Genomic DNA, 27237 nt, shown 5'->3' on the forward strand with positions numbered 1-27237 from the left:
GAGAAAGCTATCCTAGACCCCAATGTGTCAAAATCACTTGACCTCTAACATACAACCACAATATGGTAGCTGATAAGTGTCATGAAGGGGGTTGAAACCATACAGGAGATGACAGTCCACAGCACTTAGTGAGGGCTCTTCAGAGGTGTACAACATAAATCAATGTGATTCATCACAGGCTTCAGTCATTACACTTACAACTTATTCACAAGATGATTGAACAAGATACTTGTCAAGAAAGACGTTTATAGCTGGATTGCTCCCCTTTTTTTGGGGGGGGGGGGAGGGGTTGTTAAGACTCATCTCTTAAAGGGCATCAGTAAAAAAAAAAAAAAGCAATTTCCTTTGGTAGCTAAAACATTCAGTCTTCTTGCTTTGCAACCCTCATCAGCACCACAGAGTATACAGATCAACAAAAATTCACAAAGGATGCAATTTCATTGGAAATCATAATTGTGTGATGGAAAACATTGGCTACTCAGCTTTAAATTACATATGTGACTTAAAAGAATGAAGCAACATATTGTGTTATAATTCAAATAGTAAGGTGTGAACTCAATGCACAGTCCTTGCCCTGCCTTCTAAGCGTGTAACCTACAATTAATCAACAATGCATTCTATCTTCCTAAATGCCAATCAGCAGGCCCCTACATGTTGCATTTGAAATCAATAAGGAATGGTCTAGGTCAACTGCTGAACACAGCAAGCATCAAAGCAAGTTGAGAGTCGTTTAGATGAGGTGTAACAAAGCTCACTAACATATTTAGTGTTCAGAAGCAGTGAGAAAAATTGAACAATAAAACATTTTAATGCTTCAAATTACATATAAGACAAACTCTTGACATTGTAATGATTTCCTAAGGATGTCATAATAATGTTAATATGTCAGTGGTCCCTATAAATGAATGTCACAAAATTGTCAATGTAACACTGGACGATTTATTTCAGGCTGACTTTTTGAAGATTTGAAGAACTTTCAAAATTTTGGGGTCACCTGCCAACATAATAAATGTCCTTTGCTGCTGTAACCTTTTTTTCATGCCTCTAATCCCATGGAATTTAAAAACAAATAAATGTTGCATAGCTATGTTGCTGAACATTCCTGATGAGCTTAGTTGCTGACTATGTTTTGCCATATTTGAAAGAGCCTCAAGGAAGCAATGCACCTCCTTTATTCCTGGTAAAATACCTGCAGAATCCCTTCAACATACAATGGAATCATGATAAAGATTTTTACACCTACACTGATCCCTAGGAGAATAAGTTGGATTAATATGGTTATCAAGATGTCCTGTTGAGCTTCTCTGGTGCATCCCTCATACAATATCTGGACAGTTATAACCCATAAATACTACAAGAATCAACATAAGGGATGGTGTGCATTAACCCCCAAATACAGTTAAGCATCCGAGCAGTACTTTTATGGTGGATAACACACCTGCTAAATTCCATAACCTTAAACCTTAAATGAGATAGGATCATGGGGATAAAATTCTTTATATCCATACCAATCCATGAGAGAACAAGATGGTAAGCAGATGATCTCTTCTGTCAAGCTCCCCTGATCTAGCACTTGTACCACAGTGGGCCAGTTATGACCTGGATACACTACAGGAACAACCAATAGGAAAAGTCTATGTCAACCCTGAATACAGTAAGCATGGAAGCACTGCCTTCACTGTGGGTGATACACCTGCTGAATTCATTCACCATACTAGCGCCTCATAGTGGGATGAGATAGGATCAGGATACACAAGGGAAGATATCTTTACACCCATTCCGATCCCTGAGAGAATAAGATGGATCAATATGGTAAGCAAATTATCTCTTCTGTCTCGCTACTCTGATCCAGCTCTCATGTGATAGATTGCTAGTAATGACCCAGACATCATAGTCTACATTATACAAGAACCAGTACTTGCCCAGTACCTTGTGAGATATTTCAGCAGTCATTTCTTTTCACCATGATTATTAGAAGCATTTGTTGCAATATGGATCATCATTACATAAAATCTCAATATTTTGCTCTCTCAAGATTTCTTCTATTTTAATCAGGAGCAATTTAGTCTGTGTACGGTTGGAAGTGAAGGAAACTTCTGAATCAGCTTAACTGTTAACTGCTGTTGCCATCAATGTTGTATTTTTATTTGTCATTTGCAAATCATTCAATTTAACAAATGCATTTTCACATTTCCCAAATTTCTTGAATGTCAAGTCAACACCTGAAAGTTTGTGCACTGCTCTTCTATAACTCCTATCACAAAGAACATAGAAAGATTTTTTTTTTTTTTTTTTTTTTTGGGGGGGGTCATTGTCATTGAAGAGTGGACAGCATCTGCGAGAATCGTCCTGAAAAAAATCACCCCAAACTGAGGATTCCAGGCAGGCTGCTGTCATGGGGAGGACACTCTAAAATGGTTTCTGTACAGAATGCCCCTGAGAAGTCCCAGATTTGCACTCTAAAGAGGAATTTTTGTCAGGATGTCCCAGATTTGCAATAGTATATTCGCACTTTAGGCATTGGTTATTTTTTTTCTTCTCATTTACACTGTTTTTGACACTCTATTCATGTTCCACTCCTAACCTTGAAAATCACCCCTTTTCCCATTTTTTTTTCTCACAGATTTTGTCCGCTGTCCAATGGCATGAACCCCCCCCCCCCCCAAAGAAAGATTATCAATTGTGTATATATGCCAGCACGTACTCCTGGCTTACAATCTACTCATGGCAATAAACATACATATCAACACATATGCAATGTGACTCTCAACACAATGAGGCCTCAGAGGTATAAAGTATAAAGTATTTTCACCATCATTTATCCTGCATTAAGAATGAAGGGAAAGGGTTTGCTTATGATACAGTTTAAAAAGATAATTTGGCACAAGAACAGGTCACAAGTTATACTTAAGTAGTTCATAACTGAAACATGTATGAACAACTTCATTAAACACCATTTGAAACCAACACAAAAAGTATTCTTAGAACACATGTCAAAACTGTATCAATTCATTTATAAATAATTTCATGCAGCTTACTCCTCGTGAAAGCATAACTCGCTTACAACATCGCTCAAATTGATAGATGAAACCTCATGAAATTCATAATGCAGAGAACCTGGATTTGAGAATGCCCAGTGGGATAGGATGGAGGGCCTCAATATTTCATGGACATGATCATAACAGGATGATGATTGCTATCTAGGTGAAAGACCTGATCATGTGGTAGAAATATCATCCAGCTACAAGGCTCCATGCATGCAGATCTGCTTTACCAATTTGCTGTTAAATAGTTCCTCTACACAAACTGGGCATAACAGGTACAGATGGTGATTACATAAGGTGAGGGAATACTGTTGTTGGAATGGAGTCCAAACGCTATCAACGTGTTTACTTTGAATATAGTATGACATAATAAAACCTACGGAAAAGACAGAAATTTGTCGATAAATTCTGTAAATAATCTTTTGGTCTCTCTTTACTCGTGTGATTGATTCTCGTTCTTCTTACGGAATACGGATTCTGTGTTCACTTTCCTACTTTACTACATGCTGTTAGAAAGGTGAACTAAAACTTTGGCAAAAAATGGTGGTGGATGTGTAGTGGACCTATAGTATACCCTACATGCCAAGCCAGTTTGGTATAATAGCCTATGATCCACCTAGTTTCATCTTAAAGCTTTACCATATCTTTATAGCACTACCTTCAGCATGGTTAAAACCTTTCTGACACTGAAATGAATTATTAACTTCTTACCATTGTACAAGATGATACATCATATGATTGCTGTGATATCTGAAAACTTGAATGAATATTCATTAGGTTACATAAAGACATACAATTGACTTCTTTGATTGACTGGAACTCTTTGTGCACAAATTTACAGTTGTGCCTTATTGTCACACAACATCTTTTCTGTTAGATCCAGATAAATGCCACTCTCATTTTGAACAAATATCAGGAATAATTCTGCTTTGTAAAGCTAAAAGAATGTCTTACTCTTTTCAATTACATCATAATTAAGCAATATCTTTCCTGCATGAATAATTCATTTCTGTTCTTGTTTCTCACAGAAAACCATGGTAGGTTATGGTTGCTGTCTCCATGGGGGAACATTCAAGGGGAGTCCTCTATCCAGCTGAACTTTCCTTTCTTTGCCCTCTGACAAGATAAATCTTTGATTGCACATTCTGTGTCAATGTGTGTGAGCTGTGGGCCATGATTAATGTATCCCTCCCTCGGCTACTAAACTCTAACATGATTCAACAAACAGGACTAATGTAAACAACAGTCTTATTGGCACTGGTTACATCAACTCGGGAGTCAAGGATGTTCCCATTGCCGTGGATAGTACTACAAGCTAACACGCTGTATGGAATGAGTGTCAATATGGATCACGATGTTTAGTCAATAAAGCAGTTTGTATCTACCAATGGGTCAATAAAGGTCAGATGAACCAAAGTTGCACCAAAATAAATTGTTTTCAGACTAGAACCGGATTCTTGATCACATAAGTTAATGGCATTATCAATCAAATATTTTGTCAGTGATTGGCACTAACCTTATTTTTGGTCAAATTTTCAAAATTGGGTTTGTTGCATATTCTGAAAGCCCCTCATTAACTCTATTGAATTAACAAATTTCAGATAAAAATTCAGATTTTTTGAAGAATAAGAGCACATTTATACCCCTTTCATAAACCCAATAAAACACAATTATGCGGCTAATAGCAGCATAATTTGGTCGTAAAATCAGAGGAGGACAAGAGTTATCCGCATTATTCTGATGCTGCTATTATCCGCATAATAGCGGCATCGGGACAAGATTTTTAGTTTATGAACGTATTTCCAAATAATGCGGATAATTGCCATGGTGCGGTCACAAGGTCACCCTTTTCCAACACAACTGCATTGGATCGGGGGCGTGTCCAGTTGTCATGACGATTATCCGCCTTTTTCAGGACGGGCGCTCGTAAAAATAATTTATGGAGTTTGTGAACGCAATTTTTATTGAATTATCCGCATTACTCTTAGGCGGCTAATTGGAGGATATGTTTTATTGGGTTTATGAAAGGGGTATTAGATTTCTCACAAAATGGCACGTACCCCTCCTTTGATTTTAAAAAGCAGCATAAATCATTCTTTCTGTACTAAAGCAGTCTCCAGAATGGCCAATGGTCAATAACCCGACCTAGAAACGAACTTGCACAAAATGTTGTTTATGCTGCTAAGAGGTTAGTATTAATCAATGCACATGATTTTACAAAGTGGTCTTAACCCCGTGTTTTTCTTTGAAATAAACAGTTTCTGAAATGTATAACTTCATTTAAATATTTAAAGAATAAATACAAATTGCGGACAAAATTTTGCATATAATAAAAGGAGAGAATGTATGCTTTAAATCGCTATAAATCATATTTGTGGTTTCTTTCAAATTTTAAAATTAGCAACTGAAAATCATCAATTTTGAACTCGATTATCTCGGAATTGTGTTTTGGAGACCAGCCAAGGTTTGTGCTGGGTCGTAGAATCACTGATGATTTGCCGGTGGTTAGTGTATTCTCTGATACAAAGAAAAAAAGAAAAGCAATCACTTTCGGTATGATAATATTCAAAATGCAAAGCAGGATTTAACAATTTGTAAAGGATCTATGGTTGCTTTAGGTCATCATAGTAAACCAAGACGACCAAAATTTGAAGAAAAAAAATTGTATTTAAAGCTAACAAACAAGACGAAGCATCAAACTGCACAGTGGTATCCCACAATCGCATAGGATCTTGTGTGGGATACAGTAAGCCAAGGCAAACAAAATTTACTATAGGCCTACTCCTATTTCACACCAAGTTCACATTGACCATGGAAGCAATTACAGGATAATTGCAAACAGTAACGTGCCATTCCAGAAAATATCTTTCTGCTTTCAAACATTCTCACCCAATCCCTTTCTATCCTCCGACAATTCGCTTCCCTTTATTATAGATACCCTGTTCTACCCACTCACTGTTTCCATCAACAACTCCACTATCCTCAGAAACCTTTCTGTTAAATTTTCAAAGTGGCCTCACACACTTATAAATACATTATCATATCTAGTTGCAATGCATTTTGCAGACACGTGTGAAGCAGGGACTACTGCAAGCAGAGCATGTTTGTGTGGATGCACTATTTGTAGGGACAGCACACATCTAAGAAGCAACCTGGCCTCATCGGATCAAGGGAATAGCTCAAAATCATTTAACCTTTGAAGATAGTCTCCATGTAAGTGATATCATCAAGCATAGTTCCCTGTGTCCCGTATCCCTGAAATCACAAAGTTACCATTCTCACCTCATCTGATTCCTATCTTTGCACAAAGGAGGCAATTAACTGATCAGGAAACAGGTTTGCAATACTGTGCCTCCTGTTAATACAGGACACATTTAAGATGATTTAGGATTCCCCACTACAGCTCCAGGAAAACCCCCCAGTAATTACCAAGTCAGAAGACAGATACTTATGTTGTCATACAGAGTGGTTTCATATCTAACAAAGACTTCTCATACAGGACAAGAGTATGGTATGGGGGTCATTCCAGACACAATGACCCAAATTCACAAAGATTTTACACCCCTCCTTGGTATTAATCTGCCCCCCCCCCCTCCCTGGTTTGAACCAGCGGCGCAAACTGAATCTAATCCAGCAACTACATATTTAGTCTTCGAGACCATCTATAAGTCTGTAATATTCTTTCTGATAATTCTATACTTGAAGCACTGCCCTGGGATAGCAGACAATAAACAAATAAAGATATCATAATACATGAAATCAAGAGCTAATGCATGATACATCATCTCAAAATTGCTCCTTCTCAAATAACCCAATATAATTTGTGACACTAGTTGAGAGAAAAGGAAAATGAGAAAGAAAAGCTAAAGATATCTAGAATCAACTAAATAAATAGAAATTTGTCTCAAACTTGAACAACTAACAAACCTGCATTGACCCAGATTTGGATATTTGGTCGTGTGAAAGAGATAACACCTCATTTAAGAATTATGTAAATTGTGATTGGTGAAATAGGAGCGTGTCCAATATATGATTTCACTCAACGATTGATGTTATCTTAATCCATAAACAGACCATAACTTCCCTTGAATAACCCATATTTTGATGGGTTTGGGAGATAGGGTGCAAAAGCATGAATGGTTGCAGGTAGCTTGGTGTTGATAGGTTTGGGAGTGTGAAAACTGAAGGTTTAGGAGAGCATGAATGATGGTAGGTCTAGAGTAGAACTCACAGGGGATGAGAGGAGTAGACACCTACACCTGCCGCACCTGGCCTCTCAAGAAGAGCACAGATCTGCTTGATAGCAGGAGATCTAGATCATCTTTGTATGAATCTAGTTAGTCTGAGATACACAATGGCATGGTGATATGCTCCCACACTCTTGGGCCTTGTTCACACGTGGCATCTCAAATCGGCTTGATACACCCTCAAAATAAAACCATTGATTAGTCAACAGATTTAGATCATCAATGTATATATTCAGTTGGTCTAAAACACATAGCAAAGGGGGGGGGGTGAATCTAGTATATCCAGTCCCCACCCTCATAAAAAAAGTAGTTACTCTGTGTATTGATATACTTTGAATTACGTTTATTTGCAATATTATTTTCAAAGCAGTTTAATGTGCATGGGACATACTGTACATGATATTGACTCCTATGTACGTTTATTTCTATATTATTTATGTCAAATGTTTTGGCTCTTTTAGCATACAAACATGCTCCAACGTGTATAAACGTCAGACAAACAAACTTGCAATATATTATTGTGTCATGAAACACTCTCTTAACAGAAAGGAAACCTTCCAGGAATTATGCCAGGGATATCCAGAGTAAGATTTAATAAATCATTACTGAGCACTTTATTTATGACATTTCTTCAACATTACTAGGTGAGAACCCTATTGGCAAACAAGAAAAATGCCAAGATCTTCCTCTATCTAATCTGTTTGAGTTCAATTTTGATCAGTGTCTCAATAGTCTTGGAGCTCATGAAATGGAAGAGCTTTTCTGACAATTCCAATCCTTGATAATGATGGGGAAAGCAAGGGTTATACATCAGAGGAGATCGTAAACAACCATGTTCATAACCATCAACCAGGCTCGCGAAAAACAGCAAAGAAAGAAGCAAGCCGTCTGACATTTTGGGGGTTCTTCAGAAATAAATCAAATCACCGACGCAACCTCACCACATATCCTAAATTCATACCGTGAACTGCTCAGACCGCATCCAAGGAAACGTCCAATATACAAAGCCGTTTGTGACAAATTGGTGCAAATCGAGAAAAGGTGAATGAACATAAATCAGCTAAAACGGGAGTGAGATTTAAGACCTTTCACAAGCGACTGGAGGATTAGTCTGGGGCACAAAGATATTGGTATTTTGAATTTCTTTTGCACTTAAACCTTGATTGAGAGATACATATGGCATGAACTTTACTGCTAAATCTAGGATTGGAGTGGATTAATTCCCCTTGCCAATCTTAAGGTGCTGCCTATATTGATCTTATCAATCAAAGGAGTCTTGGAATCAATGAATGCAAAGTTATGACGTGAGCACGTTTCACTGTGGTTAAAAAAATACATTGAGCTAAATATAAGCAATGATCTACATCATGCAAAGAAATTTGTTGGGACTTCAAAATACATTCAGAATAGGTTGAATTTTTTAATGACATTTCTTTGCCTTGATATTCTATAAAGATTAAAAGTATACTACTGATATATTAGCATTCTTTTCAAGAGATATTTCTCTTTACATATTTGATTAACATCAACAAGAAATAATTGAGAGTGATACTAAATATAATATCAAATTATGCTAATGAAAGGGAAGAGTTCCCATCATGTGCCCCACAATTTCATAAAGCTACATCAATTGCCTCATTGGAAGGCATGAAAAACAAGATGCACTTAAATATTCAGCAAGCATTTCTACACATCCTTAAACTTCATTGGTAAAGCTACAATAGGGGGATCAGTGACAAATTTGAAATTCTAATCTTCTACGATGAGCCGCTTTGACTAAAGGGCGCAATATGGAAGGTGTCTACAGAGTGAAATGTCATTACAAGCAGTGGCAAGTGTTTGGGAAATAAACTACTTCAATGTTTTCAGGAAACCTGACATGTAAATGTCTTGCAGCAGGGATGCAAGAAAGTATACATTTCATGGATATGAATTGTGAACAACTACTAATTCCTGACTCACTTCTCCTACAAGAAATGTATTACATTGTTTGGAATTCATATCGAAAAAAAATGAGAAAAACTGATAAACAAGACTCTTGAGCTTATGTCTCTGTTCTAAATGACTGGAGAAAATAAAAACAGTACAAATGTCAAGTTGGAAGAGGTGAAATTGTCAATTTTAAAAAGATGATCTAAGAGTTGCATTTGAGCTAAATAATGGAACATTCATATGTGCTTCTCTCTCACTTTCCTGATTTATTGATTGAAACCCACTTGACATCAGAATGAACTTCATCTTTAATTATCCTCTAAAACATTGTGGTATGAAACTATTATTTCATAAGAAAATAATTGAATAGAACAGTGAAATATATTTTACAGATTAGAAAAGGGAGCAAAGAAAGAGAAGATTGAGCATGTGTGATTTCATATCAAGAGCACATTAGGAAATTGAACACTCATTACTTTTCACACCCCAGTGTAGCCAACTAATTCTTCTTCACTGGAGTCCACTGGAGCAATGTTCATACCCATTACAACTCTCATCCTTGTACATTACCTTTCTCTCAAATTATTCTTGTTGTCATCATCACTATCTTTTTTTTCTCAAAAGATCCATTATTTGTGCAAGGAAATTGCCTTTCACGCTGAGAATTTGCACATGTGAAATAGGATGTATTCAACTACAAGGATAAAAGGAGGTCGGTGAGGGGGTTGAGGTCTGGCAGGGGAAAGGGGGGGGGGGGTGTAGAGTCCAATTAGCATGTATCTTTTTTTAAGGACCATGACTGCTAACTTGAACACTAACCCATCAAATGCAGAAGTGGCTTCACACCGCCATGCCAGATTTATACGATCAATTAATGGAGGGCAGTGAGAGACGTACAGGCGGACATGCCCAGTTTGGCTGGGCACACAGGCAAGCAGTGAGTAAAGATAAAGGGCAGGGAGGGAGTGATGTTTAATGTGCTAAATGTTGGGCCGTAAATGGATTATGATCAGCGAAGAGGAAAGGAAAGGGTTTACAGGAGTAATCACAGGAAGAGTGGTTGAAAATTACCCGTCCTGGGATTCCCACTGCAAATTAAGCATGCTTTTTAAGGTCATATCAGAAAAGCAATCACTCTCCTTTCGCAGGAAGCATAAACAGAAATTTCATAACCCATCTCAAGTAAATTCAATCAGCTTTGACCTCTGTTATTTACCTCTGACATGATTTAGGAGGGTATTCATTAGTTCCCTTTTCACTTGCCTAGACTTGAAAGATGCGGCCTCCTTTACGCATGATTATCTCATGTATTACCTCATCAAATCAGTAGTCCACTTCATCACCTTTAATTGACTTTTAGCTTGTTATTTGATTACTCACAAAATGAACAGTAAATCTCTATGACTTCCCTTTTGGAATATGCTAAAAATATGTTAGAAGACAACCTGTTAACAGGTAAAAAGAGGGTGTGGATCATCACATCTGTATTCCATTTCCTATTGTCACCTTTAGAAGTTTTTAAAGTGAATAAGTTGAAAACGGAGGATGGGGTAGCGCAGATATGACCAAATATTGACTTGAATTTACCAACCCGTCCAAGCCAACCCATTTAATACAAAATTGTCTGATGCCCATCGACTTTGTACAGAGATCACTCAATTCCTGTAGGCAACGTGGGGGTTGTCCTTTCATGGGGTCCAGAAATGCCTATGCTCGGGGCCGTTTCATAAAAGCTGTTCGTAAGTTAAAATCAACTTTAAAAACGACTGGTGATCCTTTTTTACGCGCTAAACCATCGCCAAGGAATATACCATTTACCACAAGAAAGGATAACCAGTCGTTCTCATTATCACTCTTAACTTACAAACACCCACCTGGAGTATTTGTCTTTGTATTTACTCCTTTTGATAAGACAATATAAAACATCATGTTCAGTTTGTCGCAATGATTACAATTGCCCCTTGATCTATCATAAAATGTCAGAAGCCTAACTTATTGTCATAAGAATGTTGTACAAGAAAAGCAGATCTATACATTTCTATCATTCTGGTGTGAAAATATTTTAAGACTATAAAATGATGAATTCTGGATAAGGAATCCATCATGATTTGAGTAGTTTGGGACTAGAATAGAGTTATTCGGAGTGGATGAAATATATTACATTTACACACATAAATGGATGTTCAAAAGAATTGGTCGGAATTTTAAATGACTACACATCTACTTGAGATACCATTTAATGTAATAACATTCTAGGCCATGTGATTGAATTAATTTGGTTTTCTTCCAAATCACTCATAACTTCTTTTTGTGGGTTGAGGGGGAAGGGGGGGGGGGGGCACACGGGTGTTACAATGGATGAATGAATGTCAGACCTATAGGAGATAGATCGAAAGCAGTGACATCTTGATGAAAATATGAGTAAACATTGATTGTTTATTCTCCCACTAAGCATTAGGGGAAGGAGAGAAAAAAATCAATGCTAAGAACTTCTCTAAATCTGAATTCTGTATGAAATTTAAAAAAGAGGGTGATAATACATGCAAATCAGGATAGGTATCACATAACTTTATGATTGATCATACAACTGATCCTCATGACTGAGTGTATTGAAGGTTATGTGTATGTCATTGCTAAATCAATCTAATATTCATTCATTGGAGCTTTGTGTTAAAGGGCCCAGGTTTTATTTGGGTTCCTCTTAGATTGGGGTACAACTGCTTGCATAAGAAAAATATATGCAAATATACTGTCTTCTATATATTCTCAAATATCTAATTATGTTTATAGCATACTTATAAAAGGAAGGACCCTTCATACATATTACAATGACCTAATAACCACTCTGGGGACAGCTGTCAGTAACACCCTATGACATGCGAGCCCCCCGAGGGCAGCAGACGTTGCGAACAGAGAGTGGGTGGACCACGTGTTAGCTGAGCAGCCATCCAGACAGACAGTACATACAGGCATTTCAAAAGAGAGAATAAGAAGGGAAAAGCTCCGGCCCATTCCGTAATCCAATCGCCAATTTTTTCCACTGTCCGAACAGAAAGGTTATCTAAACACACGCAGCTTTGGTTGTGTGTATACAGCATTCCTCCTTATTTCATCAAGGTAATAATAATTGTTTAGAATCGAATGTAAATTGTTACCTCGACGTTCCCCACTAAGATGGATGATAAGCATATAGCATAGATTAGTTGGGTGATATAGATTTATTATCTTTAAGATGTACTATCACTGATAATCCCTGTATTGAGATATGTTTGGCGCACTTAATTTAAAAACATCATCCATCATTTCTGCTATGAAGGAAAATATGCTACGGTTTAGGAAACACCGAAATATATCATCTTTATAACATGTCCCCTGGTGTTTATGTTTTATTTCTCAATCAATGAATTGAAATTAAGCTGTGAGTTTAAGGCTCCAAGGATAATGGATAGTAAAAATACAATAGAAAGCATCAATGGAATTTCACATTTAACTCAAACAGCCAAGTAAATGAAACACTTGGTGCTGATTAGCACAAATTCCAAAGCATGTGTTTTTTTTTGTCCATGTATTTATTGTTCTTTCTTGTAAAAAAACAAAAAAAAAAACATGCACAAAGAATACTAAGGGAATGGTCTAGGTGTAAGCACCTAAGCAAATATCTAAGTTACTAAAGCATCTCAAGTCTCTAACAAGATAACTCGGTCTCATCTAGTTTAATGTGACAGGTGAGACCCATTTAGAAAACACCCTGTTTGGAAAGGCAATTTTCAAAACCCCCCTTTTTTAAATGAAGAAACAAGGATGTTGAGAAGAAAGAAATAATGAACAACAAGAGCAGCTATTTGAATGTAGCAGCAATACGCAGGAAAGAGTACAAAGTATGATATATTCTCCTCCAAATGAATCAATTATGATTTAGGGATCACATGTATGGAAGGGCCACCTGTTCAAGTATAAAGACCAAGTATGGTTTCCCCTTAAATACAGTTTCCCATTGTAACATAAATTGTATAGGAACACTTCCTTTAAGACAACCTGCTCATAAAGGCCACTTTTTTCCCTTGGATGGTCTTATAAAGGTTTCATTTTATGTAGAACGTACCAATCATTATTCCAAATATACTTTCTCATATCTATTTGGAATGCTTTATGCAATCATGAGGACATGGTCAAACAGATTAAATATGGGATGAGAAATGTAATTCAATGCTTCAATATGTTTATATGTCACTGATTGCAAAGAAAGTGATGTTGGCAAAATAGCGATTACTCTACAGCTTTACCTTCAATCCTAAAATTCAAGCATAATAAAAACTCCACTTCATTTGATATGTCATCAGATACATTTTAACTGGAACAAAACAATATACCTAATCCTAACCAATACCTTAAAATGTGCATCTGTGACAAGTACAGACGATGCTAAGAAATTAACTTCAGGCCAACAAATCACCAGTCTCTTTGCTAGAATATTCTATGCCTATAGATCAATGTGACTCCAATATGGATCCTCTTCTTTTAGAGTACTTCAACCTTTACACAGATAGTGTGCATGCCTAGTACGTGCTGCAATACAAGGCTAAACAATACAAAAGCAAGACCATGCAACTATATTCTGATATCTATCCTATAGGTTCCTCTTCCTTAAAGAATTATATACATGACGGTTGTACTTTTCTGTGATAAGACAATTTTCTCTTAAAATTAATACTCTTCCATCATTTCAATTTTGGGAGGGTACTAGGTAGTATAACTCTATGCACAGTGAATTCCATGATAGGGCTACACTAAACAACCCAAAGTATTTTGGGCATATTTGCACAACTCATTGACTTCGGTTATCAAAAGTAGTTGACACTGTGATACCATGGAGGTGGCAAGAATGGGCTGAAATCTAATATTTTTACTTATTACTTGGCAACATAATCTTTCTGGAATTTAAGACAAGAATTGTTTGCATGCACAAGGATAAAAAGGTAAAAAAAAGTAAAAGGAATTGAATAACAATATAAATAATAAACAATAACAAAATAGTAGAAATGTAAAATGCTAACTTTTTGATTCCTTTATTTTTATAGAATATGAAAATCCATTGCCGAGGCAGGATCTACGATATTTAAGCCAAATTCAATGAAGGGTAAAATAATTTCATGCATTCAAGAAAATTGGTTGAAAGTAGTTTATTCTTTCTATTCCCATGTTTCAAGTAAGCTCCTTTTAATGCAATGTTCCTTAAACATACTATATGAATGAAAAACTACATGAACACTTTCACTACTACCGTCTCTCTGCTCAAGATATTTCTCACAATATCTCAGGCAGTATTATTCATTTTATACACATGTGCTTTGTATGAATACACTTAAATTCGATAGCCAATCGCTTTGTAAACATCCCTTTACTGGGGAGAGATTCTATAGCTACTCAAGGAAATTGACTGTGTTTATCCTGCTGCGCTGAGTTTGAAAGAAGCCAAGCATGATTCTATGAGATGGAGGAATAAAGCACGTAGAATGCAGCACAAGGACTTCTTTCCTTCCCTTTGCATTGGCACTTTACTCATGTAGGATTTACATGGCAATGACGTTGGTGGCTGCATTCTGAATGCATACAAGCATACAATGCATGTATAGTGGGAAATACCCTTTGATTACAATTTTTCATTCTAGAATTTCCACATCTGATTGAATGGAAGGAAACATGCCGCCTAACAAAGACGCTTCTTTCACACCAAGAATGAAAACCAGGAAACGAATAAAAAGATACATAAAAAAGGAATTAAATTCTCTGGTAGTATCTCATGGGACTAAACTATGAATGTAGGTCACAAGAGCTTCATGGCCATTCCTATGGAAAATTTAATTTGTTCCTGGAAATTGCATTTTGAACTAAAAATGTTTAATATAATGTCTGTTTTGATACTTGGATCCCGATGGGGAGGAACTAGTCATATGTTTTACATAATGAAACTAGTAACAAGTGTAAAGAAATATGTTGATTTGACTGTAGTAATGATCTTGCCATCAACTTTCAAAATGTCAGTGTAGGAATATGACAAGAGGTACCTTTAACCCTGGAAAGAGCAAGAAAGGTTGATAGTTTGAATCAAAGGGGAGACCAATCATTCAATTTAACCACAAAGAGATCGACAATCTCTCTCAACAAGGAACATGAATGAAGTTTGAAGATGACTCACTCTGTCTGATGAATCATGGTGATGCTAGCTGCAAACTCAAGCTCTCAAACCATACACACACCGGAAGAAATCTGGTAAGAAATCTGAGCTTCACACCCAAACCCTCATCACCCTGGAGCCAATCATATCCCCATTAGATTATCAGCCAAATTTCTAAAGCCCAGATTAATCTAAATGGGGTGGCACATCAATAATTTTTGTAATAAAACTTTCCATGATGCCACTGGAATTTCTACACCATTTGTAATGCAAGTGTATTTACACCTGCTGTAAGTTCATTGGGTAGACTTGAATCTATCAAATCTTAATCAGGGCTCAATTATTAATATCATGAGTCAATATTTTCATTTTACATTAATTTTTCATACAATATTCATTTATGCTTTGCACAAGTACAAACCACCCTCAAAATTGTTATCAATGTCTAATACAAGACAGCTGATTTTGATCTTTTTCCCTTTTCCTCCATTTCCCCCTCTTTAAATGGAAAAGGGTGTTATTTGAAAATGACTGCTTTTAAATGATTGTGCCACAGGTATTATAAGAACATGATCATCATTGAAAGATTATCTCGAAAGATTTAAAAATGATTAATCATTTTAAAATTTCCAACTTCACTTTCAGATGCATCAACTAAACACATATTCATAGGGCGTACGGATGTACGTTAAGTGAATATATGACCATTCAGACGAAACAGCCCATCACATGATAACTTTAAAGAAGCATTCAAATACTAGGGTCCATCGATATATATATAACAAACCAACAAATACCAGCATCTGGATGTCAATAACTTCCTATATGATTTTCATACGTTGTATATTGATTAAAGAACTTTTTTGCCTGAATACAGGATTAGTTGTGCTATACGGATAGGTCTCTGGTTTCATAGGTACAAAACAATCAATTTGGTTCAAAGAATGTTAATCTACATATCACTTTACATTACCAAATCTCTAAAAAAAAGTCTGAGGTTTCTGTGTTCAAAAATTTAAGAAGACATCAAAGTCGTCATCGCGGAAATACTGTCCCATGAGAATGTTTTCCCCATTAATGTTATCTCTTAAAATCTTCTCCAACATGACTCACATCAACTGAATACATGAATACATTGCCATTCACCAAACTGACAAGTAAGTCATTCGCCATAGAGTTACGTTCATCAGAGTCCTTTGATAAATGTCTGTTGATTTCCCTAACCGTAAATGTCTGCAACATTAGCCTACCCATGGGATGAGCCACATTCATAAAAGCAATCTAATCCCTGTCCTGCGGGCAACCCACATAAGAAGGGGGTGATGCAGAGATGTTGAATTACCACTCACTCATTTCAAGATTCTCTCTTTACTTCCTTTCTTCGAACCACGCCCGTTTTCTAACCCTCCAGTTGAATACATTACACGTGACATCAATCTGGAGCTGGAACATACTTTGGAAGTTCTCCATTGAGGTGGATGTGATACAATACTGCTCATCAATGACAGATCTTATACATGAGTTCAAGTTCTCATACTGACTAATACACATCATACTGTATAAGTTGAAAGTTTTTTGTAGTTGTTTTGTATTTGCTAATTTTGCAAATCCAATATCTCCCAAATTTCAGCTTTGGTATATTGCGATTGCTCCACTAACAGAATCCTAAAAATAAAATCTTTTGAATATGTTAAATCAGAACAATTAAAAAAAATATATCACTAAGCCAAAATATTGTTTTAGAAATAAGTCTTCCAAATTATGATAAAATCATGCACACAGGTGTCATCATGAAAAACAACATATGAAACGAGTCACACTAACATTACAAAGTAATCAATAAATAAATTAAATGATAAAAACATTCCATTTTGATAGACTTCTTTTGGAAAGAATAAGGAATGCTTGTTTATCTTTCCTAGATTTGAAGTTATCAGGGAGCAAGATTAAAGATCAAAATCAGTATAAAGATGCTCTCATTTTCTGTGACAATTTCCTCTCTCTGCAAGTTTACGTAACAAACAGATTCTAGTTATACCCCTTTCATAGTGCCCTCTTCATTTTTCACCGGCGAACTTCTCCGCCTCGCATTCCTCACTTCCCCGGCGAAGAAAAAAATGTACCCTTTCGCACTGACATTTCTTCCCCGGCGAAAGTCAACGGGCGATTGCAGAACAAACGAAAGAAAATTGTAAACATTACTTCTTACCTATTACAAAAAGGTATCAAAAAAATTAATTACAACATATTTTGGAAGTATTACGATAAAAACAAACACCTTGTTTTTATATCATAACGCATTTTAATACATGTAAAAAGTGCTTTTTAATAAATATTGTTAGTAAAAAAAAAAAAAAATGTTCGAGGGTATCTACTTGGCCATAGCATTCAGCTGAGCTTGCAACTACCGCGCGCGGAATCTCGGTGCAGGGGACTTTGGGAGAGAAAAAAATTGACCTCTGACGTCATTAAAGAGAAGTTCTCCGGTTTGCTTTCATACTGGCCTTTTCACCGGCGAACTTCACCGGTGAAACAGTTTCGCCGGCGAAGTTCTCCACCTCTAGAGGTGGAGAAGTTCACCGGCGAAGTTCTCCTGTGTACCTTTCATACTGGACACTTTCCCCTTCGCTGGCGAACTTCGCCGGTGAAGTTCGCCGGTGAAAGGCGCAATATGAAAGGGGTATTAGATAATGAATAAGAGACTGTGAAACACATTCATGTTCAACAACAAATGGAATGAACTATCGAGGGCACGTAACTACTTAGAACTGACACTCCTCACATACCCAGAGTATTAAGTTTCACATGCACACAAAGAAGGAAAATGAGAAGTAAGCCTCGTTGTCAATATCGCTACTGAAGTAGCCACTCAACATATGGCAGAAGAAAATGAAAGAGAAAGAAAGTATATAGAGAGAGTGTGAGAAAAACAAATAGGAGAAAAAAGGTAGATTAAGAGAGACAGAGAGATAAGGAAAGTTGAGAAAATGAAAGAGGGAAGACAGATAGAGGGTTAGAGTGAATGAAAGACAGAGAATGAAAAACAGAGAAAAAGACAGATAGAAAGTCACCCAACGTACACACACACATAGACAGAGAAAGAGAAAGGGAAAGAGAGAGATATAGACAGACAGACTAAGTCTGATAAGGTTTATGATCGGGTACATTTATATCACAAACAAGCAAGATTATAGAGTTAAAGTAAAATTAAATCAAAGATTACTGCATAAGCAAAATGAAGAGAGACTGATTAGAGTCAAGGAATATCTAACACTACAAACAAACTGACCAATATTTTTCATCAGGTATGTATGTATTCACAGCCGAGTATTTCATATGTACAATTCATGTATGAACTGAAAGATAGGACGACAGACTCAATTAAACCATAAATGATATAGTTGCTGTATCAGGGAATAATTATGATTGCGTATTTTGATTAGCAGTTTTGGTCATAAGAGAAAGGCTTTCCACTACATTCTGTACTGTCCCATGTAATTAATACATAATTAATATTTTGTGTAGCATTCTTTTTAAATATGAATAAATGAATATTCACCAACATACAAACTTATACACACACACTCAAGAGATTAATATCTAAAAGACAGCAATCTTACCAGAGAGGAGCATAGGATCCCGTTCGACGCCCTTCTTGATAGAGTCCGATTCACCGGTCAGTGAACTCTCATCCAACTTGAGGTCATTACTCTGGATGATGACCCCATCGGCAGGTAAAAGGTCACCTGGGAGTAAGAAGAAGAACAAGGAGAAAACAAAGACCAATAGACCATGAAATTATGCCATCACAATATCATCCATCCCCCATGACCATATACCATGCTTTAAATTGGATGCAGTGGTCAAATTGTCATCCTCTTCTTCACACATGCATACATTTATGTTATGTGATAAAATGATGATGACGTAAGCATGGCACATAATACTTAGAAAAACAGAAAGCCAGACAATGGGATATATCTCAATTTCAAGAGTATGTTTCCCTACACTGGAAAACGCATACGTTTTTAATCTAATTTTCGTGATTTAAAAAATAAGCCTTTTAAAAAAGGAACATTTTTCTATTCTGCAGCTCTATGTAAATGATAGTGATTTAACTATACAGTAATATTGTTACTAAAACAAGTACCCATCGATCAAATCATCCTTTTCATTCACAATTAAATATATTTTTCTAAAATCAATTTAACCACAACTGCGAATGTCACTTAGATAATGGTATTCATTGATCAAAGGCATAGAAGTTCATTGTGCTTCATGGGATTCAAATCCCACTACAAACTCAAAGCCATCAATGTTATCACATTATTTTGATTCAAGTTGCACAAACAAATAAACAAATCTGTTCTATTTTGCGCATGAAAGAAATCTCATTTGCGAGCTGAGGATATTCTGTTAAGGCCTATGGATGAGCCTGTAGTGATTATAAGGAATGGTAAATTTCAAAACTGAAAATCACCAAGTTGAAATAATTAATCCAGCTGCTGTAACGCTATTTTCTGCTGGAAATCCTTCTTGTGAATGCCATATTGATTCATCCCACACGGATGTCATTTAAATGTCATTGAACATTATTCATTATATTGGTTGGATTGAAAAAAAATCAATACGCCTACACTAGATATCCACGATAGAGCATCAATGGTTGAAATAGATCTAACAACCTGTCAAATGTGTCTAATTCATCACTTTTGGGATGAAAATAATACTAATACTTATAGTATGTCTACACCTCCCCTATTTTTTTTTCTCCTATAATAAGTGTGCTTTCTTTTATAAAGACAGGTGTAATATGAAAGCATTTGACTATCTTGAATATCTTCCATCATTATGGAATAATCATTTAACTCCTCATTCATATTTACATTTCTGTAGGGGTCAAATCTATATTTGTATTTATTTGCCATGAGATTAATATATTCTAGAAATCATCTTAAAGAGCCAAGACAACACTTTATGGTTTCAAGCTGTCATAGTAATTCAAAATGAATAAAAAGTGACATATTATTATGCCATTGTTAATGAAAAATCCCTTGTACTTCAAGTTAGAAATAAAAACTTTTTTTTTTTGGGGGGGGGGGGGTTACTCACTCCCTTATTAAACCAACATGTCTTACTTTAACCTAGTACATTTATATACTAAACATATAATTAAGTACATTATTCTTTTTTTTTAAATATTTAACTACATCCTAAACATACATAGGTTTTAATGCTGATAGAGCCAAATAGTCATGATATAATTGGCTACATACAAAACAATTCTAGTTTGTTTTGTTTATGTATTGGGCAAATAATGCTGTTTTGGTTAAGACTTAAAAAAAAAACCCATCAAATTGAAGAGTTTGTTAACTGTGTTGTTTTCCCACTCTTACCAAAATAAGTGATTGTTTGCAAGGGATGACTAACATTTGTTTTGTTAATGTGTTTGACAAGTGAGACTCTGAAGCTTTTTATCTACATAAAAAAATGAACCTGAATTGTAATTATAACAGATTTATAAAAAATAGCGTAGTTTTTATTGACGTGTACTGTGTATATTCCACACATAAAAAATGAAAGTCTTACCATATTTAACTAGACATACATCCCCTACTACTATATCTTGGACTACTGTTTGTGCGACATCGCCTGCTCGAATCACAGCAATTGTATGCTCTGACTCCAGCTTGTTCTGCAGGCCCCTGAACTGGCGCTCCTTTGACCAGTCGTTGAATGCTGTTACCAAGACAACAATCAGTACTGCAATCAAAATGGCTACTCCTTCAATCCAGCTGGCTGTTGCTTCTCCTCCTTCAGCTGTAAAACGAGAGCACAAGAGAGCACAAAATAAGAGAGGAAAAAGACAATAAGAATTCGCTCACTCAATATCAAGTTCAACACTACAGTTATCCCCAACATTCATACTACATGTATTTTGACTAGTTACTTCAAGTTATTTCAGTGAAGGCAATTCAACATGGTCAGGCTAAATAAATGACCACTGATGTGCGCTTTACAACAAATCATCCATTCATATTATTACGGTACACTGTCATCTTTCCAAATTTTCAAAATCACAAATGTGCAGAAAGAAAAAATTTACCCTTTATCTTAGGATTTATCATTGCATGTCATTTATTGGGTACATCCATTTGATAAAATTCATTACAAGCACGCATGAATGGATTTCCGCTGCTATTAGTGCAATTGAAATTGAAATGTTAATAAAAATGGAGTAAAAAGAGATTTGCAAATAAAATTGATAATCCTCTGTGGGATATACATGTACGTACAGCTCTATCTATTAATTCTATTCTCAGTGGTAAGCAAACAGTATAAGCATGTGTTGCTTTCAAAATGCCACCATGTGTAAGCTGCTCATGATTGACAAATCTCCCAGCATCCAACACCCTCCCTGCATACCAGCAAGCCTATGGGATATCACCTTATCACTGACTTGCATCTGACCTACACATAAAACTGTACATGGGACTGGAGTCGCAGCAGTCTTGAGGTGTATTCACACCCAATCAATCAGAAAATTATAAAACTTGTTCAGACCTCAAAATACCTTTTTCACATCTGTCTAAAGAATAGAAATAAATACTAATCTGAATTGGTAAGTTTTCTTTCAATGATATCATTAGTACATTGCTCTAAAAAAAAATCAAATATCCAGGTAGATCACACTTAAAAAAATATCAGGTATTTTTACTCATTGGCAGGTGTACATATGCTTTCGTTTGCATGACCTATGCTGACTATGCGTCTTGGGCCAGAGGAGATCTGGTTGAGATTGATTGCAATCTGGTGATCAATACGACAAGAAATTTGAGGAAACCTATCTATCCCTTTCGGCAGAACCTCAATAAACTAGTTCATCAATCTTTGGGTGAGCTGAACATTTCCATAGACCCATCTTTCTTCATATAAAGTGATACAAGCAACTTACAAATGAAGTGTGGGTTATCATCTTCAAAGTACTTTTTATGACACCAATCACTCAATCTAGGCATACTTTTCATCCTTTACTGATTATTTTCTAATCTATTCAATCATTTCATTAATTACATATTATTTTTCATTGTAACTGAAAGAAAATATTCAAGCTTGCTATTTACACGATACTTATCAAATTTATTCAAAAATTCATTCAATCATATATTTTAAAGAAATGTTTTCCCAAATACATTGTATAATGTGTTGTCATATGGATGTTGTGTGATAATACAAATCGAAGTGTTGTGTTACAATCTCACTGTGGCACTCGTGTCCTTTAGCAAGGCATCAATTAAAACATTGTTACTCTCCAACTAATGCTCAACCCAGAAGGGGTGACTCTCCACATAAATTGCTACACACCCCCATCCAGAAAAAGCATAAAAAAGGGCCCCCATTTCCAGGATCCAGGCATGAATAAGGCATTGTTTTGCACCATTAGCAGGCAATCGCCACTTAGGGTAGTCTTTTCCTACTCATCACACCATTAAGGGTTGCAAATTTGGTTGAGCAGATTATGCCAATTTGGGGTGCAACTCAATGTTTGTTCATTAAAAACATTTATTACAAATTATCAAGTGTTTTTGCAAGTCTCTATTGGGTTGTGTATCTCTAATTAATGTGGACATGGTACGGTACAAAACTTGTAGATTTTGATGGTTCATACTACCTACGGTATCAAATTAAAGAATTTCCAGTTCATCCCATTTAAGGTATCAGAATTATTAGAATTTCATGTTCTCACTACGGTATTTAGGTGTTACACCATTGAGGATTGCAAATTATATAATATAGATTACAATATTTAGGGTGCTAATCTGAGGTTTGTCAGACAAGGATGGGTAGCCAGCCATGTGGAAAGTGATACAAATTATCATTATCAATATTTTATTTACTTACATTCAGACTTTGGTAAAAATGAGAGTCCAAGTGAGATGACAGCAGCGATCATTAGCATGATTAGCGTAGCATCTTGGACAGCCTCCCACATAAGCTGCAGGAATGTTTTAGGGGGTTTAGGGGGAATTTGATTCTTGCCATACAATTCTGTTCTCCTCTGGATATCAAACTGAAGGCCGTTGATACCTGGGGTATAAAAAAAAATTAAAAGGAATTAACATCTAGAGAGCATTTATTAAAGTAGTAAATTGCTACCAAACCCAAATGTTGGAATTGAAAAGTCTGGGACAAGATGGTAAGCTTTTGTTTATAAACGAACCTTATTAAAAAATGTGCTACATGTATGTTCTGACAAAGTAGCCACATACTGTCATGAATATTCATAAAACTATTTAAACCAAGTAATCTTCTTTGATGTGCATATATCAAGAAGACTTGCCTAACACCTTTTTCATAAATCAGCACCTTAATCCAGGATTAATAGCATACGTGTAGAATGAAGGGGCGTATTCTCAAGATATATGCATTCTCCTAAGCAATATAATTTTTTGAGATGTCAGAATCATAGCAAATCAAATCTGAATACTTGATTCAAGTTGAATTAATTCAGTACCCTGCCCCTATACTGATGATAAATTGGCAACCATAAACTTGATGATTTGTTGCAACAATAAGGTTTCAGTGAAACTCACATCAAATTTAAAAACACATGATATCAATACCAATCGTAAAAATGTTTGCCTACTCAAATGAAATGTATGATCCTGAAAAAAATTGTAATATAAACTATGGGCATGAAACACTACACAAGAGAATTTCAAGTGGTGAGTGATATGAATGGTATGTTAATGAATATCAATGAATAGTGCTATAATGTAATACTCCTAAATGTATTCAATACCATCCGGTAGGAGCTATTACGACACATACTCCTATTCATTTTGTATAGCTAATACCCCTCTACAAAAAATAAAGGCTCATGATCCTACTCGAAATATGAATACTTCTAAAGATGAAAGATGAAATAAATTCAAGTAAAAGAGTAGGGTATTATGCAAACTACTAATGGACACAGATTTTTTCCCCCCAATTAAATGTTTGAGCCAAATGAGACAGCATGTTTATTTAGATGGGAATCAAAACTTTTTTTCAGTAGGAACCAAATTCAGAGTCTCTACCCTTGGAGTCCTCCGTTCTCTACATATACAGAAATATTGAAAATGGAAAAGCCACTGTAAAAATCACATACCCTGCAAAGCAATTTCAAAACGATAGGTTTGAAATGCTCGTTTTATTAAGCTATACCTTACTTCTAGTCAACATACTCCTGAGACATATTCATGATTTGTTTTCATGTGCAGCAAAAGCCAGCAATTACCATGTAAACCATAATAATTTTGTTTAAAACCGTGAAATGATTAAATTCCAACTTAGTGACTGGAAATAGTACCACAAAATCAAAATTACCTATGTAAACATCAGATTTCTAAATTTAGGAAGTACATATCTTTTAAGAATCACAGAACCTTCTTTATTCTGAATTGCTTTTATTTCTAGCAAACAAATTTATATTAGTTTATTATTTGATTATCAACTCTTTAAATACACCAACTAAACATTGACTTTTACAAACCTTTACTGCATTGCACATTATACTTTCACATCACACAAAAATTCAAGTAAATCAGTAAGTTTCAAAATCAATATCCACAACTAATCATTTCATCAATGAAATAATCAACTGACAAACTTAGATTACATAAAAATGTTTAAATCAAACATTCTGAAGAGAGAGAGAGAGAGAGTGGGGGGGGGGTAGGAGTATTAATGACTTTGTTCATGATGAAAATAAACGATTGTATAGCACTATTTAATTGAATCCAAGCATGAAGTGATCAATCCGCAATCAGCCTCTCCACAACAACCAACCCATGCAAAAAGTTAACACAATTTGTATCAATCAACGGAATGGACATGCGTCAACACTACCATGTTGTTCAAATATTGGCGAAGAAACTCAGGGACCCTAAAGCCCAAACATTACCCACCACAGTAGCTGGGATATAATTAAAACCTAGTCAATATGCCCAAGTCGCCTTCTCTCATGTACGATAATTATCGAACATGAAACATCTTACCAGAAACTGAGACACACCTGTCTTACTCAAAGCATTTTATAGTAACTTTATTTTACACTGAGACTCCTTTGCAGGAAGTAAAAAAGAAGGTTCAAATTTGTTTTTTAAAGCATACCTAAAAATATGATTCCATGAAATTTATTTGTTTCAAAATGAACATATAGGCAAAGTCCAGAGCCTAAAGGTGCAGTTGTAAAACCTTTTAACACCTTTTAAAGAATGGGATGTTTAGGCACACCCTTGTGATGAATTACATTCCCTCCATTTTTTTATGAATTGTTTTAAGCATAAATATTTGTACTTACACTACTTTGTCTATTGATTGTTTATTTATTATTTACTTTTTTGTCTTTTATAGACAAAAATGACAATCAAAATTTATCTTGTTAAAATTTAGAGTCTACCATAGCTGAATCAATTCAATATGTTGTATACAAGATAATTTTTATTTTTTCCTTTAAAAAAACCAATGCAACTTTTTCCCCAAATATTCTGACTGAAATTCACCTTGCAGTTACAAACAAGAATTGGATATTAGTGTTTTCAGGCTTGCAAATCCCAATAAAATCAATTACCAACACGGCTATGGGAAATGGAAATGAATCATGAAATCTTCAATATTTTTAATTTTTTAATGTGTTATCACTATGTCAACATCAAATTATGAATTACAGTACAGAAAATAGTCTGCTATTTACACACACAAAATGTTCTTTCTTGTGAAAATGAATTTGAACTGATGCATAACTAATAGAGTCTGATTGCCATTTTAATATCTATTAGCGAACTACATGTCACCCCTTCACAACGAAGGAATGCTCTCTCAGAAGACAACTTTTCCAATCCCATATTTAACTGCCCGAAAGCACACCTAGCATTTTCCCAAACTCACCATGTGTGGGCGATGTTTTTAATTTCGAGCATAGTCCTAAAGTGTCCCCGTACTTTGCGTTGATTTCGTTGATTGCATCTTGTTTCCTGAGTTCCATTAACTGTCGCAGCTCCTCCACTGTTACGCCAAAGGCGGCATCGTCCGTTTCGTCGGCCATGTTGGCGTACTCCGTCATTGAGAATGGCCTGCCTCTATACTACCTCACCTGTAAAGATAAGAAATAATTAATAATATTTAAAAATTATCTTTATTTTAAATATTGAGATTTATCACAATTTACAAAGACAATAACAGGGAAGTGATTTTAAAAAATCAGGTGAAAGAAATATCAATATTTTATTATCTCTATCAAAAACTCAAAAGTTAAAGAAGAAATAAGAATATTGCAAAAACCATGCACTCATAATATGAAACAATTTATTATACCAGGTGAAGGCTAAATGAATTACATACGGTAAGCTTCCAAATCAGAGTAATCAAATATTAATATGTTGTTCACACACAACATACTCACGACAACCATATTTACTATATAAAACTTTTTTTTTTAATTCTTAGTAGACAAAATGTTAGTACGGGAAGCTTCCTGCATTATAATGACAAAAAAGACATTCAGAAATCTTAATATAAATAAAAAAGCAGCTGATGTTTATAATAGTTGCAATCCCGCTACACCCCGCTTTGGTTAAAGTGGTCTTTTGGATGGTGTGTGAATGAAGCTGAATATAACCTTGGCCACCTGTCATAAGACCTTGATTAAAAATCAATGAACTAGAGCTAGGAGTAAAGATTATAATCATATATTGCATTACAACGGAAGATGAGCAAAGACCTGGGATAATTCTCAGGGACATGCTTTAATCTCCTGGAATGCAATTGACATTGTGAGCACATACATGGACGTAAG

The 27237-nt window shown here is 35.5% G+C and overlaps 1 protein-coding gene across 1 annotated transcript; it reads right to left on the bottom strand.

The window, feature by feature from the left end:
• Window positions 1-1456: 1456 nt before the first annotated feature.
• LOC129256346 (plasma membrane calcium-transporting ATPase 1-like) lies at window positions 1457-26532 on the bottom strand. The gene is made up of 5 exons (XM_054894580.2): window positions 26331-26532; window positions 23301-23486; window positions 20988-21218; window positions 19019-19144; window positions 1457-1608 (listed from the first exon to the last, which is right to left on the bottom strand). Exons 1-5 carry the CDS (start codon window positions 26503-26505, stop codon window positions 1457-1459), a joined length of 870 nt encoding a protein of 289 aa, XP_054750555.2. The 5' UTR covers window positions 26506-26532.
• Between the last annotated feature and the right edge of the window lie 705 nt (window positions 26533-27237).

The sequence above is a fragment of the Lytechinus pictus genome, chromosome 3 (genome assembly GCF_037042905.1).
Source record: "Lytechinus pictus isolate F3 Inbred chromosome 3, Lp3.0, whole genome shotgun sequence".
Lineage (NCBI taxonomy): Eukaryota > Metazoa > Echinodermata > Echinoidea > Temnopleuroida > Toxopneustidae > Lytechinus > Lytechinus pictus.

Excerpts from the sequence above, each read along its gene's own strand:
- LOC129256346 (XM_054894580.2), bottom strand. The coding sequence starts at position 26,505 with ATGACGGAGTACGCCAACATGGCCGACGAAACGGACGATGCCGCCTTT. Across the intron at positions 23,487-26,330 it reads AAAAACATCGCCCACACATG|GTATCAACGGCCTTCAGTTT; the intron begins GTGAGTTTGGGA and ends TTTATACCCCAG. Across the intron at positions 21,219-23,300 it reads ATTTTTACCAAAGTCTGAAT|CTGAAGGAGGAGAAGCAACA; the intron begins GTAAGTAAATAA and ends CTCGTTTTACAG.